The sequence below is a fragment of the Rhinoderma darwinii genome, chromosome 3, assembly GCF_050947455.1.
Source record: "Rhinoderma darwinii isolate aRhiDar2 chromosome 3, aRhiDar2.hap1, whole genome shotgun sequence".
NCBI classification, from domain to species: Eukaryota; Metazoa; Chordata; class Amphibia; order Anura; family Rhinodermatidae; genus Rhinoderma; species Rhinoderma darwinii.
The window spans coordinates 131168182-131183277 of NC_134689.1; the positions used below are offsets into that span (position 1 = coordinate 131168182).

The 15096-nt window shown below is 44.2% G+C and overlaps 1 protein-coding gene across 1 annotated transcript in view; it reads left to right on the forward strand.

Annotated features, from left to right (window-relative positions):
* The first annotated feature begins 1539 nt into the window (after positions 1–1539).
* The window catches only part of WASHC4 (WASH complex subunit 4), a 109721-nt gene continuing 96164 nt past the window's right edge, over positions 1540–15096 (forward strand). The window contains exon 1 of the mRNA XM_075856759.1: positions 1540–1663. Coding sequence (XP_075712874.1) covers positions 1597–1663 — 67 coding nt within the window. The 5' untranslated portion in view covers positions 1540–1596. The remainder of the gene's footprint in view (positions 1664–15096) is intronic.

Consider the following 15096-nt stretch of genomic DNA (forward strand, 5'->3'; position numbering starts at 1 on the left):
TGTAAAATGATGTGCGGTTCGGGCTGCCATGGGCCCCCTGGGAGCCTCGGGCCCCGGGCGGCCGCCCGAATCGCCCATATGATAATCCGCCACTGCCTCTCTTAGACCATTTTTGGTAGATTCTAACCACCCCACAAGACCTGCCGTTTTGGAGATGCTCTGACCCAGTCATCTAACCATTACAATTTGTCCCTTTCAATGTCGCTCAGATACTTATTCCTGCTTCCAACACATCAACTTCAAGTACTGGCTTATAATTTACTGCCTAATATATTCCACCTCTTGACAGGCGCCATTGTAACAAGATAATCAATGTTATTCTCTTTACCTGTCAGTGGTTTTAATGTTATGGCTGATCGGTGTCCATTCATATACAGTACCAAGGAAAAGTCATAGAAATCTAGGAGCTTTCCAGCATTTAACTTTTAGCAGGTGGGCAGGACCCATTTTACGTTTGATGTTGCCGTGTGCTATCTCCTGTTTGCGCCCCCATCCCCATGGTGTTTTGTCATATAGTGATCATTCCAAACAGTGCATAATTCTAACTACCATGCAGTGGCATATGTTGGGTATTAACACTTCCATATAGTTGCCTGAATAACAATACTATATCGGGCAGCTACCACCAATAAACAATGCAAAAATATACTGTTTAGGCAGCAGTGCCACACAATGTCTAAGTAAATTCTAGCAGTGGACCAACAAGAAAAATGACAGGTTGGCACATGGGTGGAGAGTACAGAGCCCGGCAACATGCCATCCGCAGTTAGGCTACTAGAGGCCCCTGGGTTCTGCTGTAATTGCTGTATAAATCGGGGGTCGCTGTAAGAGAAATGTAGGATCACACAGCACTAATTGTAGTCAATGGGATCCCATATTTCCTGCAGGTCTCCCATCTGGCTAATAGAGTATCCAAGTGAAGAGGCATTCTGTCTTCTAGCAGGAATATGGATGAAGTTGTCATGATGGGACAGGTCATTGACCGGCAACCCACCCATGTATATACAGGGTCAGGAAACTATATCCATAGATAACAATATCACAGTGGAAACAGAAATAAAAGTAGAATAAGAAAGGAATGGGAAATATAAAGAGAGAGTCAAGTAAAGTAAAAAAGAGGAAAGGATGGAGGGAAAGGCAGAAGGAAAGTTGAAGAAAAGAACAATTATCATTGGAATTTGCACTTTAATATCAGTCTAAACAAAGCAATGAAAAGATGAGAGATTTATCAGAGCTAGAGGAAGGGAAAAGTGGAGACGTTGTCCATAGTAACCAATCAGGTTACAGCTTTTTTTTTTCTTTTTACAAAATAGGAGTTCGAGTCCTTCTGTTTTCAATAGTCCTGTACATTAACTCCTACACTTCTCCTTGCTCTTGCTTTCATAAATCATCCGCAAAATGATTTATTGGTCGTCCTTCGCTCAAACTGGTATTTGCCAGCAGATAAGATGGTAGCAAGGGCGCTACCGCATGTATCTGCGCATCCTCCACCTTCGCTGGTAGGGGGTGTGCCCTAGCAGGAAGTCACGTGCCACCGAGTGTCACGGGGAAGCAGGCGGGCGGGGTCAGTGGTCATCCCTCGGTTGTAGAACGGTGATGGCGGCTACTACTGAAACGATGTCCCCGGACTGGGAGTTTGATCGCTTTGATGACGGTTCTCAGAGTAAGCATGTGATCAGGGGGCGGGCAGCCGGGTGTATGACAGGAGAGGGGTCACTGTCACCTCATATTTCTGTGATGTACACATAGCCATGCAGGGATGAATGTTACTGTTATTACTGACCACGCTTGTAGTGTCTGCTACCTGGCATGTCACTGGCTGTTTTACATGGAGTTCCTGAGCTCTCACCTCTTCTTGAGTCCTTGGCTTGTATTAGTTCCTGCTGCACGTGACTACACATAGGTAGCTGGTGTCCCCCTGTGGTGGTCCTCCATGCGAGCTGGTGTCCCCCTGTGGTGGTCCTTCATGCGAGCTGGTGTCCCCCTGTGGTGGTCCTTCATGCGAGCTGGTGTCCCCCTGTGGTGGTCCTTCATGCGAGCTGGTGTCCCCCTGTGGTGGTCCTTCATGCGAGCTGGTGTCCCCCTGTGGTGGTCCTTCATGCGAGCTGGTGTCCCCCTGTGGTGGTCCTTCATGCGAGCTGGTGTCCCCCTGTGGTGGTCCTTCATGCGAGCTGGTGTCCCCCTGTGGTGGTCCTTCATGCGAGCTGGTGTCCCCCTGTGGTGGTCCTTCATGCGTGCTGGTGTCCCCCTGTGGTGGTCCTTCATGCGAGCTGGTGTCCCCCTGTGGTGGTCCTTCATGCGAGCTGGTGTCCCCCTGTGGTGGTCCTTCATGTGAGCTGGGGGTCCCCCTGTGGTGGTCCTTCATGTGAGCTGGGGTCCCCCTGTGGTGGTCCTTCATGTGAGCTGTTGTCCTGTGTTCCACCTTGTGGAGTGTAATATCATTGAACTGTGAAATATTATAAGGCTAGAAGATGGCTCCTCTTGTGTAGCGTTGTGGTGTTCAATGTGAATGCATTGAGAGTCGGTGTGTGTGATCGTGATCAGCCTAAAAGGGAGATTTCCCATCTCGGACATTTATAACATCCACAGGATATCCCAGAAACGTCCAATAGATGTGGGTCGCACCTCTGTTCCCGGGCCACTGTCTGGCATTTGGCCGGGCTCTCTGGAAACAGCCAAACATGTTTTTCGACGCTGTTTTTAGAACTCCCGTAGAAGTGATAGTGAGTTACGGAAACGTGGTGGCGCGGCGAGCTACGCTTTCTGAAATTTATGGAGCTACAGAAACCGTGTGGTCAGACAGTGGGTGGGGACCAGCGGCAGAAGATAGAATTGGCGTCAGGGGGCCCCGTTCTAGAGATAGGTGCGGGTCAAAGAGCTGGGACCCGCATTCATCGGACACCCTGTGGGTATGCATCAATGTCGATGATGGAAGTAGCGCATTAAGGGTATGTTCACACAGGGTTCTGTCGGCAGGTCTTTTGAGGCAGATTTTTCCGCCTGCAAAAAACTGCGTGTGAAGTAGGCTTAAAAGCTGCAGTTTATGGCAGTTATTCCATCCTCCAGCATTATCGCTCTCTATAAGAGGGAATGGACATAGTGTGTGTGTGTGTGTATATATATATACATATACACTACCGTTCAAAAGTTTGTGGTCACCCAGACAATTTTGTGTTTTCCATGAAAACTCACACTTATATTTATCAAATGAGTTGCAAAATGACTAGAAAATATAGTCAAGACATTGACAAGGTTAGAAATAATGATTTTTATTTCAAATAATAATTTTCTCCTTTAAACTTTGCTTTCGTCAAAGAATGCTCCATTTGCAGCAATTACAGCATTGCAGACCTTTGGCATTCTAGCTGTGAATTTGCTGAGGTAATCGGGAGAAATTTCACCCCATGCTTCCAGAAGCCCCTCCCACAAGTTGGATTGGCTTGATGGGCACTTCTTGCGTACCATACGGTCAAGCTGCTCCCACAACAGCTCTATGGGGTTGAGATCTGGTGACTGCGCTGGCCACTCCATTACAGATAGAATACCAGCTGCCTGCTTCTTCCCTAAATAGTTCTTGCATAATTTGGAGGTGTGCTTTGGGTCATTGTCCTGTTGTAGGATGAAATTGGCTCCAATCAAGCGCTGTCCACAGGGTATGGCATGGCGTTGCAAAATGGAGTGATAGCCTTCCTTATTCAAAATCCCTTTTACCTTGTAAAAATCTCCCACTTTACCAGCACCAAAGCAACCCCAGACCATCACATTACCTCCACCATGCTTGACAGATGGCGTCAGGCACTCTTCCAGCATCTTTTCAGTTGTTCTGCGTCTCACAAATGTTCTTCTGTGTGATCCAAACATCTCAAACTTCGATTCGTCTGTCCATAACACTTTTCCAATCTTCCTCTGTCCAATGTCTGTGTGCTTTTGCCCATATTAATCTTTTCCTTTTATTAGCCAGTCTCAGATATGGCTTTTTCTTTGCCACTCTGCCCTGAAGGCCAGCGTCCCGGAGTCGCCTCTTCACTGTAGACGTTGACATTGGCGTTTTGCGGGTACTATTTAATGAAGCTGCAGAGGACCTGTGAGGCATCTATTTCTCAAACTAGAGACTCAAATGTACTTGTCTTGTTGCTCAGTTGTGCAGCGGGGCCTCCCACTTCTCTTTCTACTCTGGTTAGAGCCTGTTTGTGCTGTCCTCTGAAGGGAGTAGTACACACCGTTGTAGGAAATCTTCAGTTTCTTGGCAATTTCTCGCATGGAATAGCCTTCATTTCTAAGAACAAGAATAGACTGTCGAGTTTCACATGAAAGCTCTCTTTTTCTAGCCATTTTGAGAGTTTAATCGAACCCACAAATGTAATGCTCCAGATTCTCAACTAGCTCAAAGGAAGGTCAGTTTTATAGCTCCTCTAAACTGCAAAACTGTTTACAGCGGTGCTAACATAATTGCACAAGGGTTTTCAAGTGTTTTCTAATCATCCATTAGCCTTCTAACACCGTTAGCAAACACAATGTACCATTAGAACACGAGTGATGGTTGCTGGAAATGGGCCTCTATACACCTATGTAGATATTGCATTAAAAACGAGACGTTTGCAGCTAGAATAGTCATTTAGCACATTAACAATGTATAGAGTGTATTTCTGATAAATGTAATGTTATCTTTATTGGAAAAAACTGATTTTCTTTCAAAAATAAGGAAATTTCTAAGTGACCCTAAACTTTTGAACGGTAGTGTGTGTGTGTGTGTGTGTGTGTGTGTATATATATATATATATAAGCACAACCTTTCCATTAAATTCTAGACAGAAAACAAGAAAGTTGTGTGTCTGAGGTTTGACTAAGTTCACATGACCCGCTCGCTAGTGGCAGTCTGATACGTCTAGTCCTATCCTTGGGGCATGAATGTGAGCTTTCCCATACTCTGTGCTTCCTGTATGGCTGCTGCTCTTTCCTATGAATAGGAGTCACACTGAATGGATTTAGATTGTAGAATTGAATTAATGAATGAATGGATGTGCATGGCAGCAATCAGTGAGCCCTTCTAAGGAACGTCTTTATACAGAGCGTGTCCGTGCAACCATTTATGTCTGACAATAAACTGAATAATGCGCCTTGCCTTTCTTGGTTTTTACTATCCGTGGTGAAGCACAGAGCTGTGTTTCTTCATATAATGCAAATTATCAGGAGGTAGGTACCCAGAAACATTGTAAATACGTAAATCCGCATTTAAAGAGGATCTGTCACCTCTCGACATGTCTGTTATAGTCAAGGTTTGTATTCCCCATAATATAACAATTCTGGAGCATCTGTTTTTTACAAGTCTGTGCTGTCAATTCCTCTGTTGTTCATCCTGGAAACATGAATAAAATGACACTTGTTGGGTGCTACCATTCACTTTGTCAGTGTGGTCCTACACCTTCTCACACCAAGGGTAACACCAAGTTGTCAATTTATTCATACGTTTTCAGGAGGATAACAGGAACTACACCATGCAGATTTCAAAGAAAAGATGCTTTGTAATATTAAATGCATGGTAAATGCGATATTTACGATACCAGATGTGTCAGGAGAGCTGACAGGTCCTCTTTAACCCCTTAAGGAAGCAGCCTAGTTTGGGCCTTAAGGCTCAGAGCCCATTTTTGAAATCTGACATATTTCACTTTATGTGGTAATAACTTCGGAATGCTTAAACCTATCCAAGCAATTCTGAGATTGTTTTCTCGTGACACATTGGGCTTCATGTTCGTGGTAAAATTTGTTCTATATATTCAGGTGTTTATTTGTGAAAAATTGCAAAATTTAGAAAAAAAATAGCATTGGTTTTTAATTTAAATGCATCTGCTTGTAAAACAGACGGTTATACCACCCAAAATAGTTACTAGTTCACATTTCCCATATGTCTACTTAGATTGGCATCATTTTTTGAACATTCCTTTATTTTTCTTGGACGTTACAAGGCTTAGAACATAAACAGCAATTTCTCATATTTTTAAGAAAATTTCACAAGCCTTTTTTTAAGGTACCTGTTCAGTTCCGAAGTGGCTTTGAGGGGCCTATGTATTAGAAACCCTGATTAAAACACCCCATTTTAAAAACTAGACCCCTCAAAGTATTCAAAACAGCATTTAGAATGTTTTTTTTAACCCTTTAGGCAATTCACAGGAATTAAAGCAAAGTGGAGGTGAAATTTGCAAATTTCATTTTTCTTGCTGAATTTCAATTTTATTAAACTTTTTTTTTCCTGTAACACAGAAGGTTTTACCAGAGAAACACCACTAAATATGTATTGTCCAGATTCTGCAGTTTTTAGAAATGTCCCACATGTGGCTCTAGTGCGCTCGTGGACTAAAACACAAGCCCTAGAAGCAAAGAAGCACCTAGTGCATTTTGAGGCCTCTTTTTTTTTTTTTTTTTTTTTTTTATTAGAATATATTTTAGGCAGCATGTCAGATTTGAAGAGCTGTTGAGGTGCCAAAACAGTAGCAATCCCCCAAAAGTGACCCCATTTTGGTTTCAACTGTGTTTTTATTGAAAATTTTCAAAATATACATATGGCTTAGAGATGTATGGGAGGCCATGCAGTTCACATGACAAAACAGTAAATTTCAATAGACAAACAGGACATCAGGGAAAAGACACAGGGGATAAAGGGGGGGAGGGATAGTCAGAGCTCAACCAACAACCTAATCTTGGGATACCCGCAGCCAATACTTGTCCCACGGGTCCCACACCACTTTGAACCTATCCAGTTCATTGTCAATAGAGGCCGTCATATGTTCCAATGTGCGTATGTCCCTGATTCTAGTTACTAAGTCGATATGAGTGGGAGGGGTTGTCTGTCTCCATTTCCAGGCTATCAACGTCTTAGCGGCAGTGAGAAAGTGTCGAAAGAGTCGGGGATAGCAGTATTGCATAAATGGCGGAAATAAGCCCCCTAGTGGTGGTAGCATACCGACATAACCTTTCGAAGCTTGTAGGTGTAGTGACCCGTGTGGATCTGAAAGTTTGCTCCATGTAATGTCTGATCTGAAGATAGTGGAAAAAATGCAGAGGAGGGGACATTATGATGTCTTTGAAAGTATGAGAACGGGTGAAGCTCTAGCGTGTGGGGATCAACCATGTCAGCCAAGTGAAATACCTAAATTCCCGCCCACGTTCGGACCATTCGGGGGGTAGTGCCGCCTGGAAATAGTGGGAGTGTAGAGTACTGAAGTCAAGGGCGGGCAGCCCGACGCCAAATTAAAGCGTTTTTTACAAGTTTCCCACACCTCTTTTTGAAATCTCATGGGACCCAATAGAGATGCAGACGGCATTACCAGTGGGTCGCCCCATAACAAGGAGTTTGGGTGAACCGGGGCCATCCATAGAGTCTCTATTTCGGTCCACTTGTTGTAAGCCCTTAAAGACACCCAACTGGGTATGCGACGGAGGTGTGCCGCCCAGTAGTATTTCACCACATCAGGAACTGATAGCCCACCCGCAGATCGACCAGATAATAAGACTGATTTCGGAATTCGATGTCTGCCGGAGTGCCATATGAACCTGAGGATGGAAGACTGCATGGCCCGCAATTCCCTCATAGGTACTGCTACTGGCAGAGTCTCAAAGTAGTACAGTAATTTAGGGAGCAAGGTCATTTTGACCGCTGCTATGCGCCTAAAAAAAGACATGGGAAGAGGATCCCACCTGGCCATTAGCTGATGTAATTCCCCAAACAGAGAGGGGAAATTAGCCTTGTAGGCCGACGTATAGGAGGGAGTGAGTTGAACTCCTAACTAGGTCAGGGAGGTTTCCTTCCAGTTGTAGGTGTAATTATGTTTGAGGAGCAGGAGCTCCCGGTGTGGGACATTAAGAGGGAGCGCTTCTGTTTTAGATGTATTAGTTTTATACCCTGATAGCCTCCCATACCTACGGAGAACAGTAGTAAGGTTAGGAAGGGAGGTATGAGGTTTAGTGATAGTCAAGAGGACGTCATCTGCAAACAGGGAGACCTTGAACTCTTTATCTTGTATCTGGACCCCCGCTATATCGATGGATTTCCGAATTTGAGCTGCTAAGGGTTCAATGCAGAGCACAAAGAAAAGAGGGGACACCCCTGACATGTACCATTCCAGATTTGAAACGGAGGGGAGGTGGAGTGTGGGAGTTTAATTGCCGCTGTCGGGTTGGAGTAGAGACCACGCAGCGCCGTCAAGAAAGGGCCCGAAATCCCAAATGAATTTAGAGTTTCAAACATAAATGGCCATCCCAAGCGATCAAACGCCTTCTCTGCATCTAGGCTAAGAAGGATCGAGTGACCCCATTTTGGAAACTACACCCCTCAAGGAATTCATGTATGGTGGTTGTTACCATTTTGACCGCACAGTTTTTTCACAGCACGTATTTGAATTTGGCTGTGAAATTTAAAAAATTGCATTTTTTCCCAATAAGATGTCATTTTTGATCAAAATTTCTTATTTTCACAAGAAATAAAATACCTCATTTTGTTGCCCAATTTGTCCTTAGTGCGGCAATACCCCATTTGTGGCGATAAACTGCCATTTGGGCCCATAGGAGGGCTCAGAAGGAAAGGAGCGCTATTTGTTCTTTGGAGTCCAAATTTTGCTGGATTGGTTTTCGGGTGCCATGTCGCATTTTCAGAGCCCCAGAGGTATCAAAGCAATGGAAACCCACAAGAAGCGACCCCATTTTAAAATCTACACCCCTTAAAGAGACTCTGTCACCACATTATAAGTGCCCTGTCTCCTACATAAGGAGATCGGCGCTGTAATGTAGGTGACAGTAATGCTTTTTATTTAACCCCTTAAGGACGCAGCCTAGTTTGGGCCTTAAGGCTCAGAGCCCATTTTTCAAATCTGACATATTTCACTTTATGTGGTAATAACGTCGGAATGCTTAAACCTATCCAAGCGATTCTGAGATTGTTTTCTCGTGACACTTTGGGCTTCAAGTTCGTGGTAAAATTTGGTCGATATATTCAGTCTTTATTTGTGAAAAATTGCAAAATTTAGAGAAAATTTACAAAAAATAGCATTTTTCAGAATTTAAATGCATCTGCTTGAAAAACAGACGGTTATACCACCCAAAATAGTTACTAGTTCACATTTCCCATATGTCTACTTAAGATTGGCATCGTTTTTTGAACATTATTTTATTATTCTTGGACGTTGCAAGGCTTAGAACATAAACAGCAATTTCTCATATTCTTAAGAAAATTTCAAAAGCCTTTTTTTTGAAGGTACCGGTTCAGTTCTGAAGTGGATTTGAGGGGCCTATGTATTAGAAACCCCCATAAAACTCCCCATTTTAAAAACTAGACCCCTCAAAGTATTCAAAACAGCATATAGAAAGTTTTTTAACCCTTCAGGCATTTCACAGGAATTAAAGCAAAGTGGAAATGAAATTTGCAAATTTCATTTTTTCTGCTGAATTTCAAATTTATTAATTTTTTTTCTGTAACACAGAAGGTTTTACCAGAGAAATACTACTAAATATGTATTGTCCAAATTCTGCAGTTTTTATAAATGTCCCACATGTGGCCCTAGTGCGCTCGTGGACTAAAACACAAGCCCTAGAAGCAAAGAAGCACCTAGTGCATTTTAAGGCCTCTTTTTTATTAGAATATATTTTAGGCAGCATGCCAGGTTTGAAGAGGCGTTGAGGTATCAAAACAATGGAAACCCACCAGAAGTGACCCCATTTTGGAAATTACACCCCTCAAGGAATTCATTTATGGTTTTTGTTATCATTTTGACCGCACAGTTTTTTCACAGCACCTATTTGAATTGGGCTGTGAAATGAAAAAAAAGATATTTTTTCCAATAAGATGTAATTTTTGATCAAAATTTCTTATTTTCACAGGGAACAACATACCCCATTTTGTTGCCCAATTTGTCCTTAGTGCGGCAATACCCCATTTGTGGTGATAAACTGCCGTTTGGGCCCATGGGAGGGCTCAGAAGGAAAGGACCACCATTTGGCCTACTGGAGCTTTTCTGGTGCTAAGTCATGTATGCAGAAGCCCCTGAGGTATCAGTAGAGTTGAAACCCCCGAGAAGTGACCCCATTTTAAAAACTACACCTCTTAAGACATTCATCTAGAGGTGTAGTGAGCATTTTGACCCCACAGGTACTGTGTAAAAGATAATGCGCAGCAGATGGTGCAGTGTGAGATTTGCAATTTTATATATATATATGGCATGTCAGTGTCCGATATAGTGTGCCCAGCATGCGCCACCGGAGATATACACCCCTTAAATTGTAATGTGGGTTCTCCTGGGTACGGCAATACCCTACATGTGGCTGTTATCAGCTGCCTGGGCACACAGCAGGGCTCAGAAGGGAAAGATGAGGGGGGTAAGCTGTGCGGAGTGCATCAGGGTAAATTAAAAATCAAGGGATGTATGATACATTTTAAAACAATCTTTTATACAGAGCCCTGGTTTTTCGGGACACGTGTCACATTGGTATATTGTGTTCTCCCTTATCCCCCTCTTATAGCAGACTCTGCACCTCTTTTGACTCTTTCCCTTTCCACCGGTTTGGGGAACTTCTCTTGGAAAGTGTTGCCCTGGTACGATGCGTGTGGCCTCGCTTCCAGAAGTACTGGGTGCCCCCCCTTCCTGGTCCCTAAAGATTAGATCTTGAAATTCCAGGAAAGTTCCCCTCTGGCCTGCACATCGACGTAGCACGTACGCATTGTACAAAGCCATCTGTATGATGTGCCCGGCCAGCTTCTTATACCACACCGCATGGCGCTGTAGGCCTTCAGGACTTGATTTGACAAGTCCTTCCCTCCCATGTACCTATTGTAGTCCAGGATGCAGTCTGGTTTGGGGGTGGCCTTTCCTTCATATATCCTAAACCTGTAGGTATACCCTGATGCACTCTCACAGCTTATACATCTTCACGCCATACCTTGCCCTCTTACCCGGCAGGTACTGGTGGAATTGAACCCTCACTTTAAAATGTACCAGGGACTCATCAATAGAAATACACTTCTCGGGGGTGTATGCTTGGGAAAACCGGACACTGGAACGGTCTAATAGGGGTCTCCGTTTATACAAACGGTCAAAATGGGGTCATCTCGGGGTGGGCACGACTCATTATCAGTATAATGTGAGAAGCGAAGTATTGCCTCATTTATTTATTTTTTTAGGTTCCAGTTCAGTTCTGAAGTTGCTTTGAGGGGCCCATATATTAGAAACCCCTATCAAACACCCCATTTTAGAAACTAGACCCCTCAAAGTATTCACAACAGCATGTAGAAAGTTTATGAACCCTTTAGGTGTTTCACAGAAATTTAGAGCAAAGTAGAGGTGACATTTACTTTTTTTTTTTTTGTCAGAAAATCCTCTTTATACCATTTTTTTTATAACACAAAAGGATTTATCAGAGAAACGCAACTTAATACGTATTGCCCAGATTCTGCAGTTTAGAGAAATATCCCACACGTGGCCCTCGGGCCGGTAATGGACTGAAGCACCGGCCTCCGAAGCAAAAGAACACCTAGTGGATTTTGAGCCCTCTTTTTTATTAGGCACCATGTCCGGTTTGAAGAGGTCTTGTGGTGCCAAAACAGTGGAAAACCCCCAAAAGTGACCCCAATTTGGAAACTAGAGACCTTGAGGAATCCATTGCAGTTTTCATGTCATGCATGCGACTTTTTGATCAGTCTTTATTCTATTTTTATGTGGCGCGGTGACTAAAAAACCGCAATTCTACTATTGTTTTTTTGTTCTATTTTTTTCACAGCGTTCACCGTGCGCTATAAATAACACATTCACTTCATTCTGCGGGGCGATACGATTACGGCGATACCAGATGTTTATAGTTTTTTTATGTCTTATGGCGTTTGCACAATAAAATACGTTTTGTAAACAATCATTCACTTTTTGTGTTACCTTATTCTAAGAGCCAGAACGTTTTTATTTTTCCTTCAAAAAAGCCGTGCGAGGACTTATTTTTTGCGTAACGAACTGTAGTTTCGATCAGTACCATTTTTCGGTACATGCGACTTTTTGATCTCTTTTTATTCCATTTTTTGGGAGGTGAAGTGACCAAACAATTGTGATTGTGGTGCGGTTTATTATTTATTTTTTTTACGGCGTTCACCGCGCGGGATAAATAACGAAATAATTTTGTAGTTCAGGCCGTTACGGACGCGGCGATACCAATTATGTATAGTTTATTTGTTTGTTTATTTATTTTAATAATAAAGACTGACAAGGGAAAAAGGGGGATTTTTACTTTTATTACTTTGTCCCACTAGGGGACTTGAGGGCAGGAGGTCCTGATCGCTATTCTAATACACTGCACTACATGCGTAGTGCAGTGTATTAGAACTGTCAGCTACTCACTGACAGCAAGCATAGTGGGTCCCGACTCTGTCAGGACCCACTAGGCTTCCGTCTATGACATAGCCGGACGCCATTTTTTGGTGTCCGGTTGCCATAGTCACCATCGCCGGCCGCTATCGTGTAGCAGGCCGGCGATGGCGGATTAACCCCTAAGAAGCCGCGATTGCTATTGAACGCGGCTTCTGAGGGGTTAAATCTGCGGGGACCACCGCGATCGGTCCCGGCACATTGAGCAGTGATAGTCTGCTGTCGGAAACAGCAGCTATCACAGCTCATGCACGCGCCCCGCGCGAACGGCGCCGTGTTTACTCCATGACATACTATTATGTCATGGAGCGCGAACGATGCACTTACCATGACATAATAGTATGTCCTGGAGCGTTAAGGGGTTAAAAAACCCGATCTATTTTCACAACGTTAGGAGCGATTTTGGTTTATGCTAATTACTTTCTTAATGCCCAAGTGGGCGTTATTTTACTTTCGACCAAGTGGGCGTTGTACAGAGGAGTGCATGACGCTGACCAATCGGCATCATGCACTCCTCTCCATTCATTTACACTGCACTAGCGATATAGTTATATCGCTATGTGCAGCTACATACACAAACCCTAACATTACTACAGTGTCCTGATAATGAATACACATGACCATCCAGCCTGGACGTCATGTGTACTCAGAATCCTGACACTTCTGACTTTTTTGGTGAGATTCCCTGCAAGTGAAACGAAATCTCGTTTAGCTCCGTGATCTCGCGAGATTTGGTTTCACTTGCCGGAATCTCACAAAAAGAGTCAGAAGTGTCAGGATTCTGAATACACATGACGTCCAGGCTGGATGGTCATGTGTATTCATTATCAGGACACTAGTAATGTTAGGGCTTGTGTATGAGGCTGCACATAGCGATATAACTATATCGCTAGTGCAGTGTAAATTAATGGAGAGGAGTGCATGATGCCGATTGGTCAGCGTCATGCACTCCTCTGTACAACGCCCACTTGGTCGAAAGTAAAATTACGCCCACTTGGGCATTAAGAAAGCTCATTAGCATAAACCAAAATCCCTAATAAAGTGGTGAAAATAGATAGTTTTTTAAATAAAAAGCATTACTGTCACCTACATTACAGCGCCCATCTCCTTATGTAGGAGACAGGGCACTTAAAATGTGGTGACAGAGTCTCTTTAAGGCATTCATCTACAGGTGTAGTGAGCATTTTGACCCCACAGGTATTGTCTAAAAGGTAATGCGCAACAGATGGTGCAGTGTGAGATTTGCAATTTTCTATATATGTATGCCATTTCAGTGTCCAATATATTGTGCCCAGCATGCGCCACCGGAGATATACACCCCATAAACTGTAATGTGGGTTCTCCTGTGTACGGCAATACCCTACATGTGGCTGTTATCAGCTGCCTGGGCACACAGCAGATCTTAGGCTATGTTCACACAGAGTTTTTTGACAAGTTTTTTGACGCGGAAACCGCGCCGCAATAACTCCTCAGAAACTGCCCTAAAATGCCTCTCATTGATTTCAATGGGAGGTGGGGACGGTTTTCTCCCGCGAGGCGCCCTATCTTCGGGCGTTTACGCCTCTGACCTCCCATTGACTTCAATGGGAGGCAGAGAAAGCATATTTCGCGGCGCTCAATGGCCGCGGGCAAAAAACGCAGCGACTATTTCTGTGCAGGGAGAGGAAAATCTGCCTCAAACTTCCAAACGGAATTTTGAGGCAGAAATTCCGCCTGCAAAAAACTCTGTGTGAACATAGCCTTAGGCTATGTTCACACGGAGTATTTTGGGGGAGGAATATCTGCCTCAAAGCTCCAAACGGAATTTTGAGGCAGATATTCCTCCCCCAAAATACTCCGTGTGAATAGCAATGATCGCGCCGTTTTTCGCCCGCGGCCATTGAGCGCCGCGGGCAGAAAACACGCTTTCTCCTGCCTCCCATTGAAGTCAATGGGAGGTCGGAGGCGGAAGCGCCCGAAGATAGGGCATGTCGCTTCTTTTCCCCGCGAGGCAGTTTTACTGCTCGCGGGAAAAAGACGCAGACGCCTCCCATTGAAATCAATGGGAGGCGTTCTCGGGCCGTTTATGCCGAGTTTTGCGACGCGGTTTCCGCGTCAAAAAACTCGGCAAAAGACCCCGTGTGAACATAGCCTTAGAAGGGAAAGATGAGGATAATCTGTGCGGAGTGCATCAGTGTAGATTAAAAATCTAAGGGATGTATGATAAATTCTAAAACTCTCTTTCATACAGAGCTCTGGTTTTTCGGGACACGTGTCACATGGATATATTGTGTCCTCCCTTATCGCCCTCTTATAGCAGACTTTGCACCTCTTTTGACTTTTTTCTTTCTTGCCAGTTTGGGGAACTTCTTCTGGAAAGTGTTGCCCTGGTACGATGCGTGTGGCCTCGCTTCCAGAAGGACTGGGTACCCCCTTCTTGGTCCCTGAAGATTAGGTTCTTGATAATCACCTCTTGAAATTCCAGGAAAGTTCCCGTCTGGCCTGCACATCGAGGTAGCACGTACGCATTGTACAATGTCATCGGTATGATGTGCACGGCCAGCTTCTTATACCACACAGCATGGCGCTGTAGGGCTTCAGGACTTGATCTGACAAGTCCACCCCTCCCATGTACCGATTGTAGTCCAGGATGCAGTCTGGTTTGGGGGTCTCTGTACTGGTACCTCGCACAGGTACATGGGTACTGGTGTGACATCTCTCTTGT